Source organism: Carassius auratus, chromosome 44 (genome assembly GCF_003368295.1).
Source record: "Carassius auratus strain Wakin chromosome 44, ASM336829v1, whole genome shotgun sequence".
NCBI classification, from domain to species: domain Eukaryota; kingdom Metazoa; phylum Chordata; class Actinopteri; order Cypriniformes; family Cyprinidae; genus Carassius; species Carassius auratus.
This window is the reverse complement of record NC_039286.1, coordinates 956517-980635: the sequence shown is the minus strand read 5'-3', so window position 1 is coordinate 980635 and position 24119 is coordinate 956517. Positions and strand designations below refer to the sequence as shown.

The 24119-nt window shown below is 39.4% G+C and overlaps 1 protein-coding gene across 3 annotated transcripts in view; it reads right to left on the bottom strand.

The window, feature by feature from the left end:
• Window positions 1-836: 836 nt before the first annotated feature.
• The window catches only part of LOC113062043 (cyclin-dependent kinase 6-like), a 38844-nt gene continuing 15561 nt past the window's right edge, over window positions 837-24119 (bottom strand). The window contains exons 5-8 of one of the 3 annotated variants that reach the window (XM_026231552.1): window positions 15010-15119; window positions 5925-5975; window positions 5671-5806; window positions 837-5241 (exon numbers count right to left, since the gene is read on the bottom strand). In XM_026231552.1, coding sequence (XP_026087337.1) covers window positions 5092-5241; window positions 5671-5806; window positions 5925-5975; window positions 15010-15119 — 447 coding nt within the window. In that variant the 3' untranslated portion in view covers window positions 837-5091. Of the gene's footprint in view, window positions 5242-5670; window positions 5807-5924; window positions 5976-6957; window positions 7050-7629; window positions 12755-15009; window positions 15120-24119 lie in introns of those variants that run through there. The other 2 variants (XM_026231551.1, XR_003278498.1) reach the window with 2 other exon arrangements.

The window sequence follows — 24119 nt, the reverse complement described above, 5'->3', positions numbered from 1 at the left end:
GTTGAAAAAAAGAGTCACAATGAACTTTTATTGAACTGAAAACACAGATTTACCTGTTATGCCTAATACTTATGACGTATAAATGGTTGTGTGCGATCATATTGCTAAACCAAAGTGTTACCAAGACTCCTCAGACAATTGATCTTAGGCCTGCTTTCATAAAAGCCCTCAGAGAAATCAAAGTATGAAAGCACAAAAAGAAAACTACTGAGGGCACAAATTACAACACGAAAATGGGAACACTGTCCCTAAACAGAGAAGCCCAATCTTATCATAACCAATCTCAAAGTCCCATGTTTTATATCTCTTCCCATTGCTAAAACACTTACAACTGTGGCTCAGTGGTAGAGCATTGCATTAGCAGTGCAAAAGGTTGTGGGTTCAATTCAGGGAACAAACATACTGGGTAAAAAATAAAAAAATTATACCCTGAATGCACTGTAAGTCTTTTTAGATAAGTGTCAGCTAAATGCATAAAAAAGTAAAATAATGACTTGATATTCACTTAATAATTGATACTGACTGCAATTTTATCATCATTTAAGATTTACAGCACCATACGTTTATTCTTTAATAGTGTCTGTACCTCAAGGTTTATTCAATTACCCCCCATTTTAACTAAATGTATGCATTTAGCAGACGCTAAAAGCGACTTACAGTGCATTCAGGCTATCAATTTTTACCTATCATGTGTTCCCGGGGAATTGAACCCCCAACCGTACGCTTGATAGTGTAATGCTCTACCAATTGAACTAACGTGAAATAATAAAACATGTATTCATACTTAGGACTTTTGAAATGTAGAGAAGCATTCAGATTTTTCTAATCAATAGAGTCAATGTTACAACCCAGTTTAACACACTGGAATATTTATTTTACAAAAATATGAGAACGTCAGGCAAATACAGATATAAAACAAAATGCAAAAGCAGCTTTTTTTTCTCAATGGCAGCAAATTGGGATCTTTAGGTGGGCCAGTTTAATAAAACTCATACAGGAGCCAGAGCCTAAGACAAACATTAGCAGCAAAACCAGTCCAGAAAATACAAAAACAAAGCCACAACACTACCATATCTCATTCATCCTTATTCAAAGAAAAACAAACTAATATGGTCCTATAAGGGCACAATGACCGACACTCAATTCAATTTGGTTCTTGCAAAAAACATACAATTATTTGCACTTTACTGACAATGTAGTAGCTCACTGAAATGAATCAACAAAGCATCTGCTTTCAATTCAAGAACACGCGGTTTTAACAGAATAACATATAGCTTAAAAGAGATTCACTTTAAACTGAATTTCAGTATTTCATCATAAAAGGAGATAAATTATACTTCCTTTATGATTAACCATCATTACTGGACTAGTCATGACTAGATGAACCAGGCTTTAAAAAAAAAAAAAAAGTAATGTCAAATGCATGTGATCTACAGTCCATCCACATGCGCTTTCATTACATAAAACAAACAAAAACAAAATCTGTATGCTAAAAGCAGAAAAATGCTAAATGTTTTAGCAGTAGAATTACATACAGTTGAACAAGACTTTTAAACAAAGCATTTTTCCATCCCCACATCTCATGACAAAGCTGAAAACATAAAATGCAACATTAACATTAAAAATGTACACCGCAGATTGGTTTCTTGCAAAAAAAAAAAAAAAAAAAAACATCACTCTCCAGCCAATGTGTGAAAAAAGAAACCCTTGAAAAACAATTCCCACTTCTAATCAATGTGCACAGTTAAAAGACTAAAATATATATTTTTTTTTAAATGATTACAGAAATCCATAAAACATAACTACAAAATATAAGACATACATATGATTATAAAATAGAAATACATCATAAAACATCAGAAATCATTCCACTCAGTTTACATGTTTTAAAGAATAAGTGGAATGAACCATATACATTTCAGCCAGTCTAAAGTGATATAACACTTGATTATTAATGACTAAAATATGCTTATAAAGGAACAAAGTTGTATTATAATGGTAATAATTCATTTTCATTACACAGTGTCTGTGCAGCAGCTAAACAGAATAAAAAGATTGTGCACATTGATTAGAATATGTATGCATGGTGGATGAATTAGCATATTACATTACTGTGATTTAATGGATAGTATTTTCCAGCTTTATGATTTTAAATTCAAAGTTTTCTCTGTCTGGAGTAAATTATAAATGGGAAAACATAGCAAAAAGTAAATCATGTAGAACTGATAAAATATAATGCAAATAAAATACAATAAAAAGGAAACCAAAATAAAACAGAATATTTAAAAAGACACTTTTATTGTTACTGTTCTTTTAGGAACAAATTTGCCTTATTGATTCGAGTTGTTCAAGTCTGCAGTGACGTGAGGTGTAGCACCATTAGTTCATCACTGTCCACTCACAAATTTGAGTAGTACATTGACAGAATGCCTTCTGAAGCATTACAGCCAACTAATATAATATGGTAATAAATAAGCACAAAATGTAGGGAGCAAAACATGTACCAATGTCCAGCGTTTTCAAAAGTAATTTGCTTAAAATGATATCCGATCACACAAATCAAAAGTGATTTTAAAAGAGGACTAACTAAAACAAATCATAAAAAAAAAAAAAAAAAAAAAAAAAAATGGGGAAATGCAAATATCAAAAGGTGCTATTTTTTTTATCCAGCATGACATCATGCCAAAATTAATTTCCATCACTAACAAGAATGGGTTGTACATTCAAAAGCCTAACATTTAATACATTTAGAATGTTAAAACACTAAGAATTACTAACCAAGCTCAAAAAACGGATTAGTTCTGTACAAGACCCACTTACATAAAGGCCTACAGTTACATTGGTTTACACTGTTTGTTATCTAATGCCCTCTGAAATCACCAAATCTCATCTCAGACTTATTTGGAGGAGGGTAAAGCCATCGTAACGTCAGTTCAGTGGAGATTTTAAAACTGGTGGCGTTACACACCAATTAGAAACTGAAATCATTTGATAGACTGATGCACTGAGACAACGGATAGCTGATCACAGAATATTTGTGAAATCAAAAATGCTAACAGTACAAAAGTTACCACACGACAGTGATTTAATACATACAATATAATATCAATATTATTAATAATAATAATATTATATAAATAAAAAATGATAAATGCTGAAATGACCAACTGTATGTTACATTATCTGTCCATAATCGATGAGGATTACTGCGAGATTAATGGTTAAGCTAAAACCTGAACCCTTTGTTGAATCTAAAACTAGTCATAAATAGACCTGAGCTTGGAATGTGACAGAATGAGTTTACTGATCCTGAGAAAATGAATCAAGCATCGGTTCTAAAAGGGATGGTTCACCCAAAAATCAACATTCTCTTATCATTTACTCGAACCCTCATGTCCTTCCAAACCGGTAAGTCTTTGTTTCTTCCGCGGAATGCAAAGATGTATTTTGAGAAATGTCTCAGTGTTTGTTTTTGTCCATACAATGCAAGTCAGTGGTAACCAAAACTGGTTGGCTGCCAACATTCTTTAAAATATCTCCTTTTGTGTTCCACAAGACGGTTTGGAGCATGAATCATCATTTTTTGGTGAACTATCCCTTTAACTGTGTGAGTGTTTTGTAGTACTACAGTGCTTGCCTATTGCTCCTCATCCAAAAGCTTCAACTGGATTCAGCAGGCTAAATGCTAAATTCTGAAGCAGCGTCCTTCCTTCCCTCCACTTTTACCATCACACGCTAAACATGACGGCACTGAAAGCAAACCATCTAGGAGATATTACGACTTGTTAGCCATTTGTGATGATCTATCCAGACAATGAAGTGAAATTGGTAATGGAAGGATGCAGCATTTGATTGTATAAGAAAGGACTTGGACTTAATCATTGAATTATGGGATAATACATTACTCTCCGAGCCTCCAACGAATCTCGCAACCTGACCTTGAACTTAACGCTCACCAACTCTATAGTTACTTTTATTAGACTTTCATAACTATGCTCTAACACTTTCATACATGTATTTCTGTTAGCCATCTTGGTTTATTTCTGCACTAAACCAACCCTAAAGTCAACATGCAACCCGGCGAGGGTCATCCTTCGACTACGTCTCTACGCTAAATCCCTGACAACAGGGTGCAGACTGTTTGGTATATGTATCGACGGGATTTCTACAACAACCTACACCTTCAAGTTCACTAAAATGAAGACATAACATGCCAAAAAAAAAAAAAAAGTCAACAATCAACACTGAGATAAAATGTGTGTACAGGATGTGAAACTTATATGGAAGGTAAAATCACTTACACATTATAATCAAGGAAATATGGTGTTAACTAGTGCTTCAAAGCATTTGGTAGCTCTGTCCTGGACGATTCAGGATACCAGGATGCTTGTGATGAAATGCCATATTAAACCGAGCACTAAATGAAGCTGCTTGTCTGTGGTTATGCAGTCATTAAAAAAAAATAAAAAGTCACATGAGGAGATGTGTCCACACTCTCCTGCTTGAACTGCAGAGTAACAACATAAAACAGAAAACACCACAAAAATCCTCCTGGCTGAGGACTTAGAAAGTGTGAGCTCAAAAACACAAAAGTGAATTAGCGGTTATATCTTTAGGTGTCAAATAATCGGTTCCGTTCAACGGGCCTGAATCTCGCAGTAGTTGTGGTTCTACATTTGCTTAATCCAAGTGAGACGGACACGGTCCCACTTAAGACCTTGCTGTTTCATGGCAGTGATGTGCAGCTAAGACTCAGTTTAGACCTGTACATTGCATTGATGCAAACAGACGGACAATCCCTGGCAGTGTGCTGATGTGGCTTCAGATTCGAGAAGCACATTTTCCTCTGAGCAGACAGACTTCCTTTCAGGAAGGTGGGTGGGAGACGAGAGCAGCTTCTGATATTGTCAAACATGTAATTCCAGGCAGCATGATGTTGATCCGGATGAGCTGGCAGTAGTGAGGGCAAAGACAAAACATGATCCACCAATAGTTGCGGTGATCTTTTTAAAAGCAGCATGTGACGTTATGCTCTGGAAGACTGGTTCACAGGGGGACTGGATGGGGGTCTACAGTGGGAAAGCATGTCTTTCAAGCAGCTCTCTCCTCCAGGGAGGGCTTTTGGCTGGGAAAGGGTTGGGCGTACAGACTCTTGCTGGTGCTGTCGAGACTCTGGAAGTATGGGTGAGACAGTGCATCATAAGCTGATATCCTTCTGGAGGGGTTAAAAGACAGAAAACGCTGCGTAGGGAGAAAATAAGAAGAAGAGAAAACAATAAGTAAACACAGTCTATGGCACTTTTATATATGTATATAAGAAAAAGTCCTTCTACAAACAGGTGCTATTTGTGTCCCTCATATGCATTCTCTAGAGGTTACACATCACACTTTTGAAAAAGAAATAAAGTTGTGATAATGACATCATCCCTTAATGAAATAAAAGTCTGCTTGTTTTATTTTGTTAAGTACAAGCAAGTGATTTAAGGCATAATTGCATCCAAGAAAATTATATAAATTAAGTGAAATGTAATCAAATGTAAGCTTAATATAATAAAATATACTTTAACTAAAACATTATTTGCATGATAAAATGGCAAAGGTCTTGGTTTCATAGAATGGCATTCTACAATTAAGACATTAAAAATATCCCCAGTGTTGATGTCTACTTACAAGTAAAAGTGATTTGCCCAGCTCATCCATGTCAGGCACCAGGTCCTCTATGGGCTGGGGAGGGCGAGGGGAAAAGGCACTCTGTGGCAGGCCCACCTCCTGCGGCCAGTCCTCTGGAGAAGGGACCCCCACCACACTGGAATATTACAATCAGAACATTCAGTTTGCTTTTATTTTAATTACATCTCAATACAGTCCAATTAAACAATTCTAACAAGCTATTGTTGGAGTTACTAGACCATTATGGTACTCACTCAAAAATCTTGCCTAACTGGTCAACGTCAGAGTTCCCACGGAAAAGAGGGCTGAAGATAGAGAATGGTGAAAGATTGCAGTTAATTGCATGATTCCTTTTACAGCAATAACTAGACCCAGAAGGACCTTTTTGTATTCATAATAAACTTAAACTATTAAATAAATTATATAAAATAAATAAATCAAAGTGATTCTTATATAATACTGAAATGAATAAATTCAAACTAACATAATATTGAATAAGTAAAACAATGAAGTGAATAAATAAATTAAAATAACTAAAAGATTAAATAAATCTATAAGTAAAAATAAAAATACAAATGAAATTAATAAATAAAACATAACTAAAATAGTCTTTAATAAATAAAACAAATGAATGAATAAACTAAAACTGAAATGAATAATCCTTAATACATAAGTGAAACGAATAAATAAACTAAAATAAATAAATAGCTTAAAAAACGCCATGTGCAAGACTGCAGGGACAGTCATAAAACACAGGTTATGTTTAGATGTACGCTCTGCTATAATCACGAACAGTCTCCCGCCTGTCTTCTAGACATGAAGGCGAAGGGAAAGAAAATCCTTATAGGTTTCACTGTACAAATAAGGCCCCAAAGCCACATAACAGACATTGGTCTACTGTATGTGTGTTGTTTCTTGGCCAGCCTGAGACTGAGAAGATCTGAGGGCTTCTTCAGCACATGCTGGAGTCCACCGGCCTGCACCGCTGCTGGGGCCTGTGGCGTCCGGCCAGTCAGGACACCCGTGGGCGGGCATGCTTCCCTTGGCATGCTCACAAATTCCAGGAGCCACAAGCACAGGGCTCGGTCTCCAAAACACACCACACAGAGTAAAAGAGAGCGAAAAAATCTATTTATCTGCTTTCCCTCTCCACATACCCCATGTGAGAGAGACTAAAAATGAACTGTGTGAAAAAACAGAAGCACAGAAATAAAGATATATGATTAATGAGCTAAAATAAGCACACTATCAAAGCGTTAGGTCTTAGACTAAGCTGCAAAACCGCACTTGTTATTCCCCAGGCCACCACCAGATGTCGCCCAACAGCAAGACGAGCAGCAACCGCTCTTTCTTGACAACCGTCCTCAACTTGAGCTCAACTGTAATCAGACAAAAGGGCCAGAAGTGAGCACATGCATGATTCCCTACGCCTCCGTCATGTTCAAACACCCTTAAAACTAATTAAAAGATGAGTGAGAAACCTGTTGCGTTGGGTTCTTTTACAAATAAAGACTGTTCCCTTGAGTGTTCATCAAGCCGCTTTATTAACAGGCTGCAACAATAACATTGTGCGTCTCTCACTCTGCTCATGCAGTACTCCCCCATCTACATGCCCGTGCTGCCCTCTAGTGGTAACATGTAATATAGATTACACCACATCCCCCTTACTGAAGGTAAGTTAACTACCCTTAGCTTTAACTCAAACCATTAGCATTTATATATATATTTTTTTTTTTTTATAAATGCCACATTGGTAGCCAACTGTAAATGTCTGGGCATAAACATTTTCCATACCATTTTCTTTTCCCTTATCGAACAGTTATTGAAACATTAGAACATTTTCAATGCACAAATTCACATTAGATTAAGGCATATTCAGACTTATTCGAAGCATACTGAATTGTTAATGCATTCTTTTATAGATCCAGTCTTTTTGGTTTTACCACTTCTCTACCAGACCTGGTTCGAACAACATCTGGTGTTTGATGTGCTTGTGGCTCGGAAAGTATCTCTGCAGGAGTGTTTCTTTCATTAGACTGGGTCAGTTGTGTTTCAGTATGAGTCTCTGATATCGGCAAAGGCACAAGATGACTGCGATTCCTTCTAATAGTTCCCTGCGGTCCACTGATGACATAGGACCGTGGAGTTGAGTGGACAGATGTCACTGTGCCTGTTGCTTTTGCATTTGCAATCCAAACAGGGTTTCCGGGTATCAGTTTATCCAGATCTCTTGTTCTGTGTCTTTTGTTGAAACATTCGGTTTGTCTCATCCTTCTCTCCCTCTCTACATGCCGAAGTTGTCGAAGATTTGGCACACAAGGCTGTAAGGCCTCTGGAAGCATCGGCAGGGTGGTACGAAGTCGACGCCCCATGAGTAGCTGTGCAGGGCTGTAGCCATTTGCCAGCGCTGTGGTCCTATAGGCTAATAGAGCTCTGTACGGATCACTAGCTTTCTTGAGGAGATTTTTAACTGTTTGGACAGCTCTCTCCGCCTCACCGTTGCTTTGGGGGTATCTGGGACTACTGGTCACATGTTCAAAACAGTATTCACTTGCGAAGTCTTTCATTTCCTGACATGCAAACTGCGGGCCGTTGTCCGTGATCAGTATCTCTGGTATTCCATGACGTGCAAATATTGATTTCAAATGCACAATGACATTGGCAGAGCGAGTTGGGCTGAGCTGAGCAATCTCTATATACCTAGAGAAGTAGTCCACTAGCAACAGATAGTTTTTATCTTTCAGAGCGAACAAGTCAGCACCTAACTTCTGCCATGGTCTTTCAGGTAAATCTGTGGGCATTAAAGGCTCTCTTGCATTGACTCTTTCCTGTATGCACTGTCTGCATTTGAGGACAAGTTCACTGATCTGGTTGCTTAAACCTGGCCACCACACTGCCTGACGGGCACGCTCTCTGCACTTAACCACCCCCTGGTGCCCCTCGTGTATTTTGTCCAAAACTGAGTTTCTCATGTTAGCAGGAATAACTAACCTTGTGCCCCTAAGTAGTAGTCCGTTGTGCACACTCAGAACAGCTCTCTCAGGCCAGTAGTGCTTCACCGCTCCTTGTAGCTGGTTACGATCCGGCCAGCCTTCTGCACAGTACCTTATGACTTGAGAACAGACACTGTCAGACATCAGCTGCTCTTGAAGATCTGCCAGATATTTACTGCTTGTAGGAAGGCCCTCTAGCACAGATTCAAGGTAAATATTAGTGTCCTCCATAAGATCTGTATCATCGCCCGTAACACTGTTTGTAAGCGGTAAGCGTGAGAGTGTGTCAGCTGTGGTGAGACTTTTGCCAGGGATGTGCTTTATTGTGTATGAGTACCTCATTAAGCGCATACGGAACCTCTGTATCCGCGGCGGAAGCGCATCCAAAGCTTGTCCTCCCAGAAGACTCACTAGTGGCTTGTGGTCAGTTTCGAGTTCAAAGTGAAGGCCTAGAATAAAGTCATTAAACCTCTCACAGGCCCACGTAAGAGCTAGCGCTTCTTTTTCCACCTGAGCGTAGCGCTGCTCTGTAGGTGTTAAAGATCGGGAAGCATAAGCAACTGGTGACCACACATTTCCCTCTTTCTGTAGCATGACTGCCCCCAGGCCAAATGAAGAGGCATCCGCGGAGATTTTCTGTGGCTTATTCGGGTTGTAGAGCTGTAACACAGGAGGAGAAGACAGTTCGTGTTTAAGGTTGTGAAACGCCTTTTGCTGGTCGTGCCCCCAGTACCACATGTTCTTAGTTGAAAGTAAGTCTCTCAGTGGTTTATCCTTTTCAGAAAGGTTTGGAATAAACTTCCCCAGTTGGTTCACCATACCGAGAAAGCTCCTAAGCTCACTCACGTTGCTTGGCTCCTTCATGTCCTGAACAGCTTGGGTTTTGTCTGGATCAGGACTCATTCCATCTGCTGAGACGATGAATCCAAGGAATTTTACTTTTCGTTTGTTAAACTCACATTTCGACATGTTCAACGTAACGCCGGCTTTCTCTGCCCGCTGCAGGACAGCATGCAGTCTTGTGTCATGCTCCTCTACGGTCGATCCCCAGACCAGGATATCGTCCATGTGACAGACGACTCCCTCGAGATCTGCTGTAACCTCCGTCACCATCATGTTTTGAAAATGTTCGGGCGCGCTGGAGATGCCAAATGGCAAACGGTTAAAATGGTACCTGCCGAATGGCGTAATGAAGGTGGTGAGGAGTGCAGACTCTTTGGATAGTGGTATTTGCCAAAAGCCCATATTTGCGTCAAGTTTAGAAAAATACTGAGCACCTGTGAGCATGCCTAGCGTTTGGTCTACAGAAGGAAGTATGTATCTTTCACGACACACGGACTCATTTAAAGGTGTCATGTCCACACAGATACGCACCTTCTCTTTGTCCTTTTTGGGAGCTACAACCATGCCACAGCACCAGTCGGTCGGCTCGTCCACGCGACTAATAACTCCCAACCCTTCCATTCTGTCCAGCTCTTCTTTAACTTTGCCCATGAGCGGCAGTGGCACGCGCCTTGGCACTTTTAGCGAGAAGGGCTTTGCATCAGGTTTTAGTTTTATGGTGTATGGCTTTTGTACCCGCCCAAGTCCTTCGCATAACTTGGGGTATGCTTTAGTCACTGTCTCTTTGTTTATAGTATCGACTCTGGTGATAAGCTTCAGTCTCACCGAAGCAGTTCTACTCAGCAGTGGCACGCGGAGGTTTCGGACTACATAGATCTTCTCAATAGTGCTCCTATCACCATACACAATAGTCTCTGTGGTAGACCCCAAAACAGTTAACGCAGCCCCACCCGGTCCATAGAGTGGTTTTTCTGCCTTGTCCAATGCTTTGTCTTTGAGTTTGAAGCTCAAAAATGTTTGTTCGGAAATAGCAGACACATCTGCTCCGGAGTCTAACTTGAAGGTCACCTTATGTCCGCCCACGTTTATGTCTGCCAGCCATGGTTCTTCTCCAGAATCCACCTCACCCAGAAAAAGTCCAGCCGCACTGTCCGCAACCTCGTTCACAGATGTGCTGAACTTACAGACTCTACCATAGTGTCCGCGTTTTCCACAGTTATGGCATTCTGCATTTTTTGCTGGGCACTGCACTGCTGCGTGTGCGGGTGCCTTGCCACACCTGGAACATGCTTTACTGTCATGTTTGGTCTGCTGAAACTTCGGAGACTTAATCTGTTTTTGCTCTTTGGTTTTAAACTTACTCAGCTTGGCTTTTCTAATTTGTACTGCATCCATAGCTGTTTTGCTGGCGATAACTTCACCTCTCAGGTCAGTTTGCTGTCTCTTTATTTCTTCAGATTGTCTTGCCATAGTGATAGCTTTAGCTAGGGTGAGATCTTTGTCAAGCTGCATTCTTTCTGACAGAGACGAATCTTTAAGACCCACTACAAGCCTATCTCTCAAAAGATCATCATGAAGAGCACCGTACTCACAGTTTTCTGCTAGTGCATAAAGAGCTGTAATAAATGTGTCCACAGGTTCTGATGGCTGTTGCACTCTCTTGTTGAATTTTGCCCTCTCGTAAATCACGTTTTTTCTTGGGACAAAATGTCTGTCGAAAGCTGTTTTGACTGCATTGTATTGCTGGCGCTGCATGGCCGTTAGCTCGAGCCCTCTTAGCACGTCGTCAGCCTCATCTCCCATGCAATAAACCAGAGTATTAACTTGGTTTGCTTCCGAAGAACTATTCAGGTTACTTGCCAGTCTAAAACGCTCGAACCGTCTACTCCACCTTTCCCACTCTTGAGGCTTTGCAAAATCAAACGGCTCCGGTGGTTTGATGGTGAAGGTTGCCGCCGCCATTACTGGACCTGCCGCCGCGGCTGCTCCCGCTGCTGAGGCACCTCTCGCTTGGTCTTCCTCACTCATAATAGCTAGCCGGGCGTAAAGCTGACTTCCTTCTCAAAGCACAGCCACTTCTGACACCATGTTGCGTTGGGTTCTTTTACAAATAAAGACTGTTCCCTTGAGTGTTCATCAAGCCGCTTTATTAACAGGCTGCAACAATAACATTGTGCGTCTCTCACTCTGCTCATGCAGTACTCCCCCATCTACATGCCCGTGCTGCCCTCTAGTGGTAACATGTAATATAGATTACACCACAAAACCAAGCCAAACAAAAGTATGCATATTTTCCGGAAAGACTATTAGAGAGCAATACAAAGGCGTCTTTGTGCGGTTAAGATGCTGAACGTTCTTTGCAGGTGAGATGGACGCGCCGGATGCTTCCGATCCCTTTCACCGTCAACCTCCTTGTTAAAAAGAAAATTGCCATTATCGTGCCTTTCACATACCGCATCAACTGCTGAAGCCCTCGAAAGCAAACTCAGTCCCGAGCAGTTAAATCACACAAGTCCTTCTATTTTCTAACAGTGAGCGAAAGATCTCACCTAAAGCAGTGTCATGCCAAAACAAGTAAGGTTATGGCTGAAAATCTCTAAAGCACATTCTGCCTTCCTTTGGGCTACTTGCTAGTCTGAATGAATTAGTGGCTTTTTGCACAAGGAAGACATTATGGCGGGGCAGAGGCTTCCTGAGTGAGTGGGCACAGACGGGCACACACCAGGCCTGCACACGCGGTTGAGTGTCTCTTTCCACATTCCACCCACGCCAGTCACCTCTGGAATGCATCGGTGTATCTGAATCGCTGAACACAGGCCGGAAAAGGTGCGAGTCATGACGAATAACAGTGTCCAGGATACATGAAAGGAAAAGTTCAGTTACATGTGCAATGTCATTGGAAAAACGCTTTTTTTTTGTCCATGCTGGCTTCATGTGGTTAAGGAAACAAATTTACATTTTTAAGAGAAATATCAATTAAATGTAACCAATTAATCATAATTAAGTTTGAATATGTTATGGCAACCCCATACTTAGCAACCTGAACTTAGAGACTTAATGGACTTATTATTATTAATAAAAATAATAGAAGATTATGGCAAACTCCTTAACACAAAATAAGACGCCTTAATACTAAATAGTAATTTATGGCCCATAAATATATACACATTTGAGGTATCTGTTTATGGCCAAAAAAACAACAATTTGGTAATTATTGAGTTAATCTACCACAATTACCCTCTGACTTTCTAAACATTGTGCATTCATAAAAATAAAAATAAATACTTTGTGTGTGTGTATGTGTGTATATATATATATATATATATATATATATATATATATATATATATATATAAAATTAAACTGACAAAATAATCAAATGTAAAAAAAAAAAAAGGAAAAAGACAAGTAAAATGAATGATAAATAATGTAAAGGTAAATACATTGAAATAAATAACATAACAAATAAAAATAAAAATAAAATAATTCAATTGAGGCACACTTCTGCAACCTACTGAATACAGCCAAACATTGAGGGAGGGCAAATTCTCACTGAAAAAGAAAAGGTTGTGCTGAATTTATAACAAAAGACAAAACGTGAACGTTGTTGAAGAAATAAAATAAAGCACAGTAATCACTTCATTATTGTTATTTACATTTTATAGGCAGTATCTCTTCTTCTTGTGAGAGCAGCTTAAGGTTGTGAAAACAAGGACCTGAAAGCCGTTGCGCGTTAACGCTTCACGCGATAGGCTCAACCCTTGTAAAAGCAGAATGTCAAAAGCACTTTCTGTCATTCAGAAACACACTGACTGATCACTACATCCTCCATGAGACACAGATACAGACTTGCATGAAGTATGTCTAAACTTTGTGCATTGTGAGCATTCAGACAAGTAAACCGATTTTATAAAACCCTCGACAAAACCTGACAAAATGACAAAACATTACGCAATCCTCTCCAGGAAAACGCTGTCCCTTTAACAGTTCAACTTCCATCTTAAACAAAGCCATACAATATGTTGCTGGCTGAGGTGCTCTACATCTTTATAACAACTCTCAGGTGAATCGAATACCTCCTTTACTGGAGCTGGCGTGTACAGAGCGGTGCACTTCTCAGACATCAGAAGAGAAACCTAGTCCCAGGTGCCCTTTAATCTGCAACAGGTGGCCTTTTAAAAAGCATTCTTAATCACCTGCAGGAGGAGAAAAGGTGTGCTGGTAGCAGCAATGAAAGCCCCCCTAACTGTTCCACCCTCAGGCCCTCGTGGAGGCTCGCCAGAAGCCCAGCACAGTGGCGTTTTTATGGCACACTGCTTTAGAGAGTGGAAACCAAACACTTGAATGAATATAACTGCTGTTTTAGGGTTTCTATAGTAATTAACAAACACAAAGCCACCATTTAAACATGTAGTTATGCGCACACAACTAATCATAACTTTCCTATCTGAAAGTTTCCTATAAGATTATTGTATTAAGCACTGAGTCAGCTAATGTTTATCTACCGTTCCTGTAAAGCAAACACCATCAATGGATGGCGGAAGGGGTGGACAGGGGAGCTTGACAGAATGTGAAACACCGGATGCGTTTTAAAGTGTGTCCATGCTCGTGTCTGTGCTTTCCATTACAAATCCCCCCTCTCTTTATCCGATTATGCACTTGTTATGGCACGTCAGGAGAAAATAACATCTGCCCACGCACGAGCGACACGATGAGGGGTGGTTTATTCAACATCATCGAACAGCTAGGAATGGAATGTGGCAGCAATGCATACACACATGAACTTTTTTCACGCACAATTCTGTTTTGAAATGTGTGCCTTTCTGGCACTTCAGAGAGTTAAGATTGGTGACCAGTTTAATTAGAGAAATTGCATCACATACCCTAGATATAGAGATAATCTATATCAGTATTCTCACTGAATTAAGAAATGATGACAAAAATTTATTTGCAAAACTCTTGTTCCAATATTCTTGGGAGCAAATGTAATGCATCTTAAGTTTTCTCTTTATAGAGTTTTAAAGAAATCATTTTAAGAGGCTAATTGGTGAAGTAGAAGCCACAAAGAAAGAACCGTTGAACTGTTAAATCCTGCTGTCACTGGATTGAGCAGCATTAATAAATATGCCAGCGTTGAGTAAAGCGGTTGGAAAGATTCGTTAAACCGCAGACAGATGAACGGATCAGGTCTGTAGTGCCTGTAACAACTACAGTGAGTGACACAGGGTTTATTTTTTTTTTTAACCTCAGCCTCCTGCAAAAAAAGTGGTCAGATGTAGTATAGTTCTACACGGTACATTTCTGAGATGCACCCCGGGCAATAATTATGAATGGGCTCCTCTTTATAGAAATCATAACTCTCATTGCTCCCTTTGTGCCGGACACATGCAAGCACTCAGGTCATCCATGCTTGACACGTTTAACTGAACGATACCCATTTAGATCCTCCATTTGACTTTGTTTTACAGTAAATGAGTTAAACAGTAATGCTGTGTAAACTTACCGCCGTCTGAACATCTCGGCAAAGATGCAGCCGACACTCCACAGATCCACAGGAGTAGCATAGCTGGACTGAAGCAGCACTTCAGGAGCGCGATACCATAATGTCACCACCTGCACACACACAAATATAATCATTAGAAAAATAAATACTAGATATCCTTATTTACATTGCATTACCGGCCACTAACTGGTAGGAGTAGCTCTTGACTATATAATCAATGACAATTCTTAGTCAAAATGGTCAATAGGTGAGACCCTTGAGGAAGGCACCAAACTCCCAACTGCTCAGCGGGCACCACGGCACATGGCTGCCCACTGCTCTGTTTGTGTGTTCAATGTGTGTGTGTGTGTGTGTGTGTTCACTACTCACTGCTGTGTGTGTACTTGGATAGTTTAAATGCAGAGCACAAATTCTGAGTATGGGACGCAACACTTGGCTATACCTCACGTCACTTTTCACTTTAAAATAAAAAAAATCTATTCTTTAAGGTAATTTCACAGGGTTTTAACTGTATTGCTGCTGGCAATGCCCATACATGAGTGCTTGTTCAGTCTATATTGTAATGACCAATCAAACACCTTATACAGGCTGCAGGAGCCCAGGAAGACTCAGTATGCAGGACACTGCTGTTAACAGCTACAGTAGGGAGAGCCTCCAGACAAAACTCAGTGACCTTGCTCCAGGGTGGATGGCTTCCAGGTGCTTTCCCTCCTCAGCGCTCGCTCTCTCGCTCTCCTCCCAGTAGGCTCTGGGCCCAGAAACCCCCAGGATTATCAGCCAAATCAGTCCAGCCTGTGTTTGTAAGCAAAGCCTGGAGCGTATATCAGTGACTCGTATCCTAAAACGTGCAGTGCTCGAGGGTACGCCAGGAACTGAAGAAAAAGAGTAAATCCTTACAGCGAAAAACAATGAACCTTCATGAATGTTAATTCTTGGGTTATAAATGCAAGACGCATCAAGAACTGGTTCGGTTCAATTAACCAGACATGTCTACACTTAAAAACTGTAAATGGTTTAAAACAAATTTCACTGTCAAATGTTTAGGTTTTTCAAGTAAAAACTATGAATGACTATAATTTATGGTTTAAAAAAAAAAAAAAAAAAAAAAAAAAAAAAAAAAAAAAAACCTTGCATGGCTGCATTTTGCATTCAAACCGTGGTCAATTTTACACCCTGCACTATCGAGGTGGTTGTCAGTACATTTTGGGGTAAAAATGCCCAACAACTGACACTACAGTGGATCAATTCTAGACAACACTGTCAGCTTGAATTGAATGCAAATCATTCAGATTCAGTATGTAAATCATTCTAATTGTAAAAACCAATGACTCATTCATGTTATAATGGTTGCAGTGCGAAATAAGTTGCAAGTGCTGTGTTGACACTTTTTTTCATTTAAGTCTTCCTGGTTTAGTGGAAATGGAGAGGAAGTTGAAGGTGAAATAAAAAGGATGAAACATTTTGGCCTCTTTGTTACCATGTGACCACAGCAAAAGCGCATTGCATATTCTAAAATAGATTCCTCTGGTGAACAGCACTTTATTAGGAAATTGTTTTTTTGTTTATACAAATTTTGGAAGTCAAAGGTCAGACACATGGTGACTCAAACCAGGTGAGACTCTGACTCAAATACTACGATAAGGACAGTTTAAAGTTTATATTGGCTCATCTAAATGCCTTCTTCAATATTAAGCTCTAAATACTTCTAAAAGCTCGTTCTGATCGAGTCAAACAAGAACAATCATTTCAGAAGACTGAAAGCCCAACCTGACTCTATCATCTTCAATCCAAACATTCTGGCTCAGCTGAGCTTGTCAACTGCTGTTGTCTTATCTAAATGTAAAAAAAAAAAAAAAAAAAAAAAAAGAGAGTATGCTGCTTGACTTCTAGGAAGAACCACATACCGCTGCTGATGTTCAAACTGAAGTATATCCGCTTGTATGACAGTGTTAATAAAAGGCCATACCGCAAGCGTATACACGCAATAGCTGGCTCACACAGCATCTCTCGAACAAGCTGCAGCTTAGTAAAGGTTAAGATACACTGCAGTGATCAAACACTGTAAACCATCAAAAGTACTAGACAAACTGCCTGACAGCACTTCAGAATTATTGTACCAAGGCACATGATAAAACACAGTGCATTCTGAGAATATCACAATGCATGCAAGAGCTGTGGTTTTCTTCGATGTTTCTCTCATGGATGACACTCAAAGATGGCAACAGCCTGTGACATTTACCCACAGAGTTCCTCTGTCAAATGGTACATGCCACAGTTTGCATCATGACGCCAATAGTAGCGGAGACGGAATGTACTCACATCACCCAAGCTCACGTCAAACACAGAATATATGTCAGAGAGGCTGTATGCCATGACTTCAAAGGATATGCATGTAGCTTCTGACGTAAATTGATGAAGGTTTGCAGAAAAGGAACTTGTTTCATCATCATTTTAATACAACCATTATTAAACAAAAGGACAGAGGGACTACTGTAAATGTAAAAAGTAGAATGTTGAAAGCAAAGGATGTTATGCAAGTCATGGTATTTTAATGCTGAAATTAACCCATTTAGTCCTGCGGGTCACTAAATTAAAAGGTTCTACCACTCTATTATCAGTAATTTTAGGTGCGTACAGATGTTGCATACAACAGACAACTTTTAGAATAGTTTTTGTACAGGTTGTTTAGGGTGGTACTTTTTAATTTACGCTGCAATTTTCTATTTAGTGACCACTGAGTGACATCTATAGTACCATTCTAAGGTTTGGGTCAGTAGGATTAATTTTTTTTTATTTACAAATTTTATCGAGCAGGGAAACCTCAAATTGATCAGGCATTTGCAATGTTGCAAAAAAATTATATTTTAAGTAAATGCCACTCAAAAGAATGTATCATGGTTTCATCAAAAATATTAAGCAGCACAACTGTTTTCAACATTGATAATGATTAAAAAAACCATTTTGATTTAACATTTCATCATTGGATATGGTTTGCTTTTTATTTGATTACATATAATATTTGCTTTGGAAAGAATGTCCTTTAAGTGAAAAGATTCCAGTCTGTATACTTTGGACTGAGCATGAATACATGCTTGCATTTAAAGTTTCTCTCTCTCCTCTCTAAATTTCTAACCATGCTAGTGGTTGTGCGACAGGGTGGCCTACAGAGGTTTTTCTGAAACTGGCCGGTAATAAAAGGGTCAGATAAAACAGCTCTGGCTGACTTTAGATTAAAAGAGAGCATTCTGTGCATTCCTATCTTGTGAGACAGTGTGGGCCCTCTCAGCCTGAGGGAAACCAAGAAACTCTTCTCAGCGCCACTGACCAAGCATATCCAAACGATCCAGCGGCTCAACTCTTGCACCGGGCCACCCTGCATTTCTCTCTACCCCACTCCAGCTAATGCACCTCTAGCCCCCATTACCCAAACCCCTCCTTTTGATTTACCTCAATAGATTTAAAACAATAGAGACACAATGTGATTCAGAATGAGCCTGGCTCTGATGGAGTTGGCTAGGAGCCTCTGTTTACATTGTCTCTCAAAGGAAGCAAAGGATAAAAGGCCCCTTCAACACAAGACATTCATCCGCATTCTTTCAGGCCGCCCCCGGACACGTTTAAAGGGGCAAGTCGGCTAACTTGGCACAGTACAATGCCGTTTGCTAAAAATGCGCCTCCATGATGACCCATTATTCAGCTGGTAATAGATCAGTGAGTGATATCATTAGCTAGCTCCTGAAAGCCCTCTGCACACTAAATTACATATTTTCAAAACTGAGTAGTTGGTCGATCGTATGAGTGACTAGTCAACTAATTCGACCTACATGTATAATTATGCTTTACTTAGAGGCAAATTTACATAAGATGATCTTATGTTTAAAAAAAAAAGCAAGGCAGAGCGCAATGCAATGGAACAGAAGGCTGGAGTTATTTAAAAGCTATTTATATAAACTATTTAACTATACAAAAGTTTAACATGATTTAAGTTAGTTAAAATAAGTTGAAAATAAAGTAAAAAAAAAAAAAAAAAATGAACTAAAACTGTCATCCGGTGCAAAAAGGTTTCAGTTATAAAATATTTTAATTATACAATACGGTTGGACTGAATGCACAGTCTATTTTTGTGTTTGCTGTGCTTGCACATTGCAGGCATACTGAACAAGCCTCCCTCTTCACCTCCAACCTTGTTTTTCTTGGGACGAGCCATTCTTTGCTTCACAGTCAAACAGGCTGTAAACACTATTATTGTGAAGCCCAAGGGTTTTCCCCTAAAAATCTGTTTAAAAATGGCAACAATACTACCAGCTTTGGAGATTGGAGAAAGATATATGAAGGCCCAAGCGAGCAGCAGCATAAACTGTATACAGTAAAGAAATAAAAACTCCACAACTGTTGCCAAAGTATGCAGAGCTAACAGGAATGCTGTATGGGGCCCTCTCTGAGCGAACAAAGAAAGCGCAGTCAGACTCTTTTTCCCCAGCGCTACCACATCCGCACATCATTAGTTGGAAAATTCCTGATATATGCTGTAATTTTTTATTATTTTTTTGCTCTGGTACAGGCAAGGCTTTAATATCCAGATGCCACTGGATCCTGCAACGTACCCCCAAATCAGTCCCCCCAAATTCTCCCAGTTGGCCTGCAGCCATTGGTCTGTCAACATTTAATACTGACAGGGTCTGGGAGCAAGGGTTCAGCGCTCTCTGTGGACTGTTAGCAAAAGAGGTCACACAGGAAATACCAAATAAGACGCTCCCTCATACAGCGCCACTCTTTGTGTGTCCGTTGGTGTTTAGAAGCCCCCTGCTTTCTCCGCTTGATTTTTTCTCTCTTCCTTTCTCTTTTTTTGAAATACCGGGGGAGATATTTAAACATTCCCAGAGTGTGCCGCACGTGCTCTCCTATGTGCCATGTTTTCCTTTTTCCAGACATGCCGCTGCCTCTGAGTCTGTCCAAAGCAGAAGCACATTGTCTGGCAACAAACAAGCCACTGCGCTCATCTCAAACCAGAACCGGTCTAAAAAAAAAATCTGGTTGGATTCAGCTGAACCTAAACAATTTTTCATAATTAAGATTTATGGTTTGGACAGAATGTCTTGCTAAGAAACGTAATGATTTGTAAAACTCCGCGTACCAACCGCCCTGTGCCTTTTAAAACTTGTTTCAACGGCAAACGCCCATAGCTTGTTTCAGCATGGCTACATTTTTGATAAATTTAAGTGTCATGGACACATGGGAAAGGTTTTATACGAACAAAACTCTTTCGGCCAAGTGGAAGCACTAAAGCGCATGTGTCTGTGTATCTCCTTGAAAGTGTGACCTCTTTTGAAGTGTAAGGGTGGGACGGGGGACCTGCCAAACAACGATGAGAATGTGATCTTGTTACAAACTTGTATAACTTACTTTCACTCTTGGGTTCCATAGAAGAACGTCATACAAGTTTGTAGTGACACGCAGATAAGAAAATCTTCCAATTTTTATTTTTAGACAAAGCATCCTATAAGAATTATTTAATTTGAAGATCACTAACTTTGTTGCTATGACATGCAACAAATATTCCAAACAAAGCTCAAGTAAAATGTACTCCATTTAAACTATTACGTTTCTGTCAGACTTCCGCTAGCACGCTTAAACTCTCGGTTTGAAGGTGAAGATCTGATTGGATACTCTTGGTTTGCACTGGACACTAAAGCTGAGCCCAAAATGGAAATCCCATTAAGCATATTCATTTCGTAAAAGGGGTTGAATCATTTCTGCTGTCAAACAATGAGTCATTTCCCCTCCCTGCACGTATATTGAAACAACGACAGCCTCATTTAAGAATGCCTAGCTTTACTTTTGATCAGAGCGGGGACTTTAAAACACAGCAGGTTGTCTGTGTGTCTCTTCCTATTCATGCTCACATCACAATGATTATCATCCGCAACAGCCTGCAACCAGGAGAGATTAGAAGAGGCGTGAGTCTCCGGCTGCAAATCTGACCAGACGTGCTTAATGAGAGGACAGATGGAGTGGGCCGTTAATTGCATTATCAGTTTGTTGGACTGTGGCCCTACTTGTCAAGCTGTTTGGAGAGCCAAAAAAGGCTAGCTCATCTAATTCATCTTCAGTAGCTACTATCCAGGATTGTATGACCAGTCAAGTTGTGTAAATTGATCAAAAAAAGTTAATATTTATATTTATATAAATAAATACATATATTTTTACACATTGCCATATGAACGAACAATCAGAAATGATACTCGCATTGCGTAAGCACACAAAACTTGCTTAATTTTGAGCCCGACATCATCGAAATCAATGATAAAAGTTCAGTGAGTCAGATGTTGAATCAGTAGCCACTCGAACAGATTCAGTGAGTTTATTCACTAAAACATTAGTCTGAATACCTAAAAAAATGTCGCAACAGGCAGTCAGCCATTTTGAAATTCCTCTATGGTTTTTGTGCAGTTTTTGCCATTTTCAGGCCTCATACTTAAACATTTTAACTTTAACAGTTACTCATACAAATCGCATCATCTTCAAATTTAGTGAGTGTAATCATAAATCCTTGGCGATGCTAAATTGCAAAGATCTTGAGTTTTCGTTGATGGGCGTGTCCCTGGAAGCCTGACAAAATTCTATAATTTGCCATGCGTTAACTCAGGCAAATAATGGCCAATCTACCCCAAACTTTACATGTTTGATAGGAGTTCTGTCCTCAACACCTGTCCACGCCCATGTTCAGTTATAGCCATAGCGCCACCTGCTGACAACAGGAAGTGACATGTGACATGATTCCTAGCAGCATATTAAAAAGCATGTGTTAAATAGGCTAGCAACATGGTAGCAAAACTTAGCAAAGCTATTAACCCTTAAATGCATCCAGTCCAGTTTTTGCTGATATTCTTTTGCTTTATGCCTGCGATAAGGTGAGGCTATGAGTGAAGCATCACGTCATCGTTGTTTATTAAATGAGGAATAAAGGTGAATTGCATTTGAGTCATCAGATATTTAATTATTGTTGCACAGGAAAAATATACTTAAACTATATTACATACCTTGGGTCGATCGCAACTCTATACATTTTTTACAAAAAATTCAGCAGAAAACATACATTCTTTTATATTTTATTATTTTTTACTTGTTATAATGTTTATAATGCATAGCCTGAGTATTACTAAGAAAGATTTTTTTTTCTTTTTAGCGAAAAGGTTAGTGAATGATGTCTCGGGTTGCTAAAGACTCGAGTTATGTATTAATGGGTTAATGGAATAAATCAGGAAGTTGCAGTAACTCATGCATACAATGTCCAATCAGCCCCAACCTTAACAAGTTTGATAAGAGTCCTGTCCTGAACACATCTACATGTCAATATTCCGTTACAATTATAGCACCGCCTGCTGGTAGCAGGAAATGGTATGTTTTACACTATAATGTACTAAAATATGCCAGCAACTGCAAAACATGCTAGCAACATGGTAGAAACATGTTAAACCATGCTAGCATCATTTTGCTAATGGTTAAAACATGCTATTAATGGCATGAAACTGGAAGTTGCTGTAACTCAAACATAGATTGTCCAATCCGCCCCAAATTTAACAAGTGTGAGGTCTGTTGGCAACAGGAAATGGCATGTTTTACATAAACTCAAACAAGACATGTCAATTCTGCCCTAAACTTCACGTTTATGCTTTAATTCCTGGCTTGAAGACATAATCATGCCAATATTCAATTATAATCACAGAGCCACCTGCTGGCAAAATTAACTGGAATGTTTTATACAAGCTTAAACATACAATGTTTGGCATGTTTTACACTGGAATACAATGTTCAGTCTGTACCAAACTTAATGTTTGATAGTAGTCCTAGCCTGAAGGCATCTATAAACCAATATTCAGTGATAGTCATAGCACCACCAAATGACAGGCGCCACTGGATGGCAACAGGAAGTGACATGTTTTACGCTGTAACATACTCCTCATTGAGATTTAATGACATTATCATAATTGGTCAGTCTACTCTAAAGGCTTTTGCGATGTTGATTTCATTTATACTTCTGCGTCGTTGTCCACGTCAATGTGCAAACCGCTAGTTTGCAGTGTCCACAGGCATGTTGATGGTGTAACCTTGAATATCACGACAAAAGCCGAAGAATAAGCGGGTCGTCAGAGAAGAATTATAGCCATGACGGTGGCAAATAAGTATCAAATCATTATTTAAAACAACTAAAGAAATATAAATTGGGCTTTATGAGTTTGAATGTCTTTTTGAACAATTCAACTCATAAGAGTTATTTTCAATGAATCGGACCACTCTGGTGGCATGAATAAAACAGCCAGAATTATTCGCAAACATTTACCCTTGAGGTTGCGAGTCTTAGTTAACGACTCTTAAAAAAATTAAGTCAATTATTTGTGAATCAGACTGTGGTTGCACTTTATATTTTTGAATCAATAAAACAGCTCATAAAAGATATTTGTTATTTAAGTTTTAGAGTTAAGAATCATTCTGTAAATTGAAGCCCCAAACCCATCAGATGTCAAATGACACGATCAGCTTCAGATTTTAACATATCTGTCATCCACATTTGTTCAGTGAAGCTCAATCAGCATTCAATTGTGGAATGGTTTTCTGTTACAGAACAAGAGTCTAACTATGGTCACTAGGTGATACAAACATAAGGGATTCATTCTACCATGAGAGGGGAAGGAAGTGACAGGGCCCACAGGACACCCACAGCACTGAAGTTATGAAGTTTGTGGTATCCAGAAAAACCGTTGCAGGAAAAGAGGAATTCTTTTAATCTCACCACAATTTGAGTCATGACAGCCACTTGTTCAGCTAACCTACAAAAAACCAACCAAAGGACTTGAAGGATTCTCATGCACTTTTGGATCACTTCTGCAGATGGCATCTATTTTAGAAAGGCCTATAAGTATGTTTTATAAGATGATAAAAGGAGTGGACAAGCCCATTCTCTTTGTTCAGTGCAAAAATGTTTGGAGGTCTTACATGAGGAGCATAGCACTAGATTAATGTATGCTTACTTATCACTTAAAAGATGTAAAACATTTACAACAATCAGTCAGATAAATGATCAGAGGCATTTGCCTGCTGTTCCCTAAAGG